The sequence below is a fragment of the Panicum virgatum genome, chromosome 5N, assembly GCF_016808335.1.
Source record: "Panicum virgatum strain AP13 chromosome 5N, P.virgatum_v5, whole genome shotgun sequence".
Classification (NCBI taxonomy): Eukaryota; Viridiplantae; Streptophyta; class Magnoliopsida; order Poales; family Poaceae; genus Panicum; species Panicum virgatum.
In genome coordinates this window covers 21,415,256-21,421,493 of record NC_053149.1, presented here as the reverse complement: position 1 = coordinate 21,421,493, position 6,238 = coordinate 21,415,256, and the positions used below count along the sequence as shown (strand labels likewise).

At 53.8% G+C, this 6,238-nt stretch overlaps 1 protein-coding gene across 1 annotated transcript in view; it reads right to left on the bottom strand.

Annotated features, from left to right (window-relative positions):
* LOC120674665 (developmental protein SEPALLATA 3-like) overlaps positions 1-1,036 on the bottom strand; it is an 18,189-nt gene extending 17,153 nt beyond the window's left edge. The window contains exon 1 of the mRNA XM_039955805.1: positions 22-1,036. Within this exon, the coding sequence (XP_039811739.1) occupies positions 22-1,014 (993 nt within the window). The 5' untranslated portion in view covers positions 1,015-1,036. The remainder of the gene's footprint in view (positions 1-21) is intronic.
* Between the last annotated feature and the right edge of the window lie 5,202 nt (positions 1,037-6,238).

Genomic DNA, 6,238 nt, shown 5'->3' with positions numbered 1-6,238 from the left:
GAGCGCTGGTGGCGAGTGGACGAAGATGCCGCTGGCGGCGCCCATGGCGAAGGAGCTGCGGCCGACGCCCTGTGCCGCCGGCGTGTCCGCGTAGTTGAGGCCGGCGTCGGCGGAGGGGTACTCGAGCGGCAGCATGTCGTGGCGCGGCTCGTCGGCGCTCCACATGGGCAGACTGAGCTGGGCGTAGCTGGCGTTGGCGTCGAAGCAGCTGTCGTGGGCACACTGGAAGCCGTAGCCGTGCTGCATGGGATCGCGCGGCTGGTACTGCTGGTAGGCGTGGGCGAGGTGGCCGTTGTTGTGGTCGCCGCTGCTGTACATGTCCGGCGCCATCTGCTGCTGGTAGCCCTCCACGCCGGCGCCGCTGCCGCTGGTGTATTGCTGGAAGCCGTACCCCGTGTGCTGCATCTCGGCGGCGCCGCCCTGCTGGAAGTGGAAGCCGTTACCGTCCCACATGGCCTGCTGGTCGTTGTTGGCATCGCCGCCGGGCGCGTGCAGGTCGCCGGCGGCGGCGAAGTTGAGCGGCTCGACCCCGTCGAGCACGACCCCGTCCTCGGCGTCGTCGGCCGGCGGCAGGCCCAGCGCCCTCCGCCTGTCCTTCGCGGCCCGCATCGCGGCGTCGATAGCATCGAGCAGCCGGCGCGCCTCCTCCGCCGTGGCGATGCCGTCCAGCGCCCTGTCCCAGCGGGCGAGCGCGTCGGGCCCGCCCTGGCGCACCCGGGCGAGCTTGGCCTCCCACTTACTGAGCTCTGCGGCAAGGTACGCCCGGTGCGTGTGCCGCACGCGCGCCTCGGCGCCCAGCGCGCGGTACCGGGCCAGCACGCCCTCCCTGGACTCCCACACGTCCGCCGCGCCGGAGCCGTCCCCCGCGGCGGCGACGACGAGCGCAACGTCGACGCCGCAGAGCACGGAGAGCTCGCCCGCCTTCTTCTTGAGCCCCTCCTTCCGCTTGCCGAACGTGCCGGCCCGCTGCCGGCGGTTGGGGATCAGCCCCAGGGAGACCTTGGGGCGCCCCATCGCGTTGCTCTTGCTCCTCCTTCCTGCGCTCGCGCTCCCCTTCGCCGTGGGCTAGCTAGCAATTTGGTTGATCTTGGCGAGGCCGGCCGGCAGGCAGGCAGGCATATATAGGAGGCGCAGGTAGCTACGGGCCTACGGCTAGGGGGAGGGGGCTAGGCGTCGTAGGCTTCCATACTCCGGCGGTGACCAGGCGATGCCACACGAACTGCAGTTGGGTCTCGGGAGGATCTTTAACGAGATTGCAATGATGATGGCCTACGATCCGAGCGGCGATCGGAGCCTAGACTGATCGATCGCGGGCGTGCAGTTAATGCGACGGGATATGGCGGGATCGATTTCGATCGGGCGGAGGGAGAAACCTTCCAATTGCAGCGGCGTCTGCACGCTGTGGGAAGCTTCCTGCGGTGGTGAGGTGGTGTGGGAAGCTTCCTGGTCTGGTCGTAGATAGCTAGCCTTCTCCCTTCAAAAAAGTAAAACTTATGGAAGTTCTGAATTTTCTTTTTTTGAAGCTTGCATGATGATGTTTTTGGCTCATCTGACAGACCGAGACCCGAAGGCTATGGCCTATGGGAATCGAGTGTTTCGATTAGAACCGGCACACGAATTTTTTTCACGTACCGGATTAACATCGGATGGACCATACGGAAGGAAAGACATACATGAGACTCTGTACAAATACACACGTCCCAATAGATCTTATGATCTGAGCTAGTCAAGCGCTAGCCCAACATAAATGCCCACACGTAATAGTAGTAAAGGTAAATGTGACAAGTAGACCCGATGCAGCTACTATACTACATCATCATCCATTTTACATATTAAGAAAAAGAAAAGACCAAGTTAACATAAATATAGCATATTTACATATTTGACATCGCTTAAAACTCCAGCTTACAAATAGTTTGGATCCAAATTAAAACTCCATAGATGCAAAAATGACAAACCTTCAGACTCTTTTCCTATGATCCGTGAAATTGAAGTGAGTTTGGGCTCAAAGTGAAACCTCAATGATGCAAATGCCAACTATTCTAATTACTCGTATTGCTTATCAAATGACATGACAGATAGCTTGAGTCTGAATTGAAACCCTAGCGATGCAAATAGCAAAATTTGCAAATATGAAATGTTCAAAAGATTTCTATGGTCTATCAAATGATAGATAGTTCGGGTGCACTTGCTTGCAATTCCTCATCAATCATTTCGTATGCTAACTTCTTCGTTGCAGGCTTCTGTTTCTTTTTAGGTGGGTTCTTCAACCTAGGAGGTGGTGGTGGTGGGACCTAAGCTTTTGTTTTCTTCTTTGCCTTAGGAGGCGATGGACTAATGCTGGGTCCCTTGGAGCGTCCGATGACGGGGTTCCACGCTAGGGTCCCTTTGTCCAGCTGTTGACTGCAGACACATGCTAGAGTCCCTTTGTGCAGCCAGTGACCTTGGAGGCGATGGTGCAAAATTTGTGGTTCCTTGTGGAAATCTTATGTAGCGCTTATTCCAATAGATCCAAGTGTGGAGGGCCTGTCATAGTTCCTCTTCTTCGTTGCCTCTAGGGATCTTGAGGTCGAGGTCTTTGTCAGACCCAGGGCGGCGGGATTCCTTACAGTCATTGTCAGACCCGGGGCAGCGGGACTGTTCACAGGCATAGAATATTCTAGAGTAGGGGATAGCTCATAGATATACCTTACCTCTTTTGTAACTAACCGAATAGGCGTAAAACTAGCTGCAGTACAAGGGAAACTATCTGAACGTGTTGTAGAAGGACTTCAACTATACTTAGCTAGGACTTTCCATGTAACCCTCATCCCGGATATATAAGGGAGGGCAGGGACCCCCTCGAAACACATATACACCCAAGGCAATACAAACCATCACACAGAACGTAGGGTATTACGCAACTCGCGGCCCAAACCTATCTAAATCTTTGTGTTCCTTGCACCATCGAGTTCTAGAACCGTCGATCCCTACCTACAAACCCTACTGTTAAGGGTATCCCTGAGCAGGCTTGGCGGTAAACATCGACAGCTGGCGCGCCAGGTAGGGGACTCGGCGAGTTCACCGGCAAGTTCGATGGCCACTTTCGCTTTCAGCACCGTGACGCCTCCTCAAGGCGCCACCTTCATCTTCGGTTCGTGGGTCTGCGTCGCCAATGGTTCGGGCGGCTTCGATAGCCACCTAACCAATTCTCCCACGCCGAAGAACTTCACATCGAAAGATTCCAACGAGATTGCCAGATCTCATGATCGCGGCATCACGTTGCTTCCTGGCCTCGCCAAGGAGATCGAGATGAAACTCGATGACAACTCAAGTTCTACTCGGACTCAGATTGATCCTGAACCGAAATCTACTCGGATCGGGACTCTTGTTGCTCCACCCATTTTCGGATTGCGCAATTCATCATATGCTTACAGACAGATGATTAGATCCATCTATGAGAACAGCTTGGATCATCTACTCCACGTCGAAAATCATCCAGCCACCGCTAGCCGGGGGGCACCCGTTTTCGACATTTGCCTAGATCCAGTCGAGTCATCTCGTGACAGCCTGGATTTTATCACCAATGCGTTGGGCAAGATGCAACTTAAACCTTGCCGAGGCCACACCATCGCAGAACTACTCGACAACCTGCGAGAAGTCGCCAGCATTGATGATCTCCCGTTTCAACACGGTACTCCTCTCGAAATCGAGAGGGAAACTAGCTCCAACAGAACTGTCCTAGCTGACTACGAGTCAGACCTAGAAAGCTTCTCTCACGAGCGTTTGGTCCTAGTGATCATCCAACCCGGAGGCGCTCCTAGCTATCACGACCCAAATGAAACCTTGGATCAGATCTCAGCAGACAATCTGACTCAAGATGCCCCAGCAGGCGAAGATGAAGCTACTCGTACAACTCGAAGGGAAAGGAATCAACGCAAGGAAGAACACAAGAATCATGCGGCAGCACGTGCTCGTCTTCCGCCACGCAATCTCAACAACGAATTCAACAACATCGCGGACACTATTTTCAGAACTCCAATCGCCGCGATGACAGAAGCTACCCTGCGACTCATGACGATGCCCCAGAATCCCGAATTGGAGCGAGTCATAAATCTCACCAAAAACGCTGTGGAACAACTCGAGAGATAGAACCCCCTGTCCTCGCTCCACGGTACGCGATCAAGGGCCACTATGACAGCAATACCTCAGGCAAGCCGCACTCCCGGAGGCCCCCAGCGCCAACAGCAGCAGGAGCAGCAGAACCGAAGAAACCAAGAGGATCAAGAGGTTGCGAGTAGCCATCGCCCCAGGGGTGGCCAACCACCTCCAAACCAAGCCCCTGGGCCTCAACCAAACCGCAACAACAACCGTGGGAACAACAGGGAAGAGGTAGCCAATTCTATCATGGACGCCCGGGATATCATCAATGCCAGACGTAGAGCACAGCTCGCGGACAACTCCGACCGCATCCAAGCCTTGAGCAGGGTTTTTGACAACATCGAGTACCCAAAGGATTTCAAGCCCACGAACATACAAAAATACGATGGTAAGCAAGATCCTGCTCAATGGTTACGATTATATTCAACTGCTATTAGTGTTGCAGCAGGAGACACCAATACAAAAGTCCTCTACCTCCCGATGGCCCTGGAATCGGCGCCTCTCACGTGGCTTGAAAGCTTGGCGCGCGACTCAATCCACTCGTGGGAGGACCTCAAGAAGGCTTTCATCGACAACTTCCAAGGATCACTACATCGAGTAGCTACTCGCCACGCCCTGTCCATGATCAAACAGGAGCAAGGAGAGTCGATCAGATCCTACGTCAAGCGCTTCTTCGACACAAGGGCCACCATCCCAAACGTGGCTGACGACGACGTCATCGACTTCTTCCAGAGCGGCATCACAGTCCAGTCACTATACTGCGACTTTGGGCGTAATCGGCCCAAAACTGTGGTAGATCTACGTGACATGATGCAGCGCTGGGCATATGACGAGGAACAAGAACGCAGCCGTTTCCGTCGCCACAACAACGACAACAACGGGAAGCGCCACAACGACCGTGCAGGCCCCAGCAACCAGCGGGACCCCACGCGCAAACGCAAGCCAGATGATACAGTCGGCACTATGGATCGCACACTGCGGGGGTAAGAAGGGCGATAAGCCGCAGGACCAGTTCGACAAGATCCTACACAACAAGAGGTGTCCAATTCACCCTAAGAGCAACCACTCGATGTGGGAATGCACGATTCTGTGCAAGTCCTTCCAATCGGCACCTGCAGTAGCCCCTAAGAAAGAACAAGACAAAGACGAAGAAGACGACAAGAAAGACCGCGACGGTTTCCAACAGCAACAAAACATCGTCAACATCATATTCGGAGGAGATCCTAGCTTCTCCAAGTGAGCTCAGAAGCTCCTACTCAGAGAAATTCTCTCAGTGGAACCAGCAATTCAGAGACCACTAAAATATAGCGAGGTCCCCATTACCTTCTCCAGAGAAGATCAATGGACCAGCTTCTCTGAACCTAGAAAATTCCCGCTAGTACTTGACCCAGTTATTCATGGCTCAAAGCTTACTCGAGTATTCATCGACGGCGGAAGTGGGCTTAATCTGATCTTTGCAAGCACATTGATAAAGATGGGCCTCAATTATATGAAGCTGCTTACTCCAAGAAAGGCTCCGTTCTACGGCATCGTTCTTGGAAATTCTTCTACACCAATTGGCTTGGTCACTCTCCCAGTCACATTTGGTATAGAACAGAACTTCCGGACAGAGTACATTAAATTCGAAGTAGCCGACTTCGAATCTTTCTACCATGCTATCCTGGGAAGACCGGCACTAGCCAAATTCATGGTAGTGCCGCACTACGTTTACCTGCTCCTTAAGATGCCAGGCAACACAGGAGTCCTCTCACTACGAGGAGACCTCCTTAAATCTTTCGAGTGCGAGAAGGAAGCAATAGATCACGCCTCCACCATTCGGGTTCCTAGCTTTGTCAGCGAAATACTTGCTGCCGCTAAGGAACTCTCACTAAAGGAGTCGATGCCTTCCAAGAAGCCAAACCAGTCCTCGGTCAAACCAACAGGCGATGTGGGCACCAAGACTACCCAGTTGCAAGAAGGGGATGACTCCAAGACAGCCATCATCGGAGCAGGACTGGGCGAGAAATAGGAACTTGAGCTCGTCAACTTCCTTAGGGCCAACCGAGACGTATTCGCGTGGAAACCAGCGGATATGCCAGGGGTGCCCAAGGAGTTGATC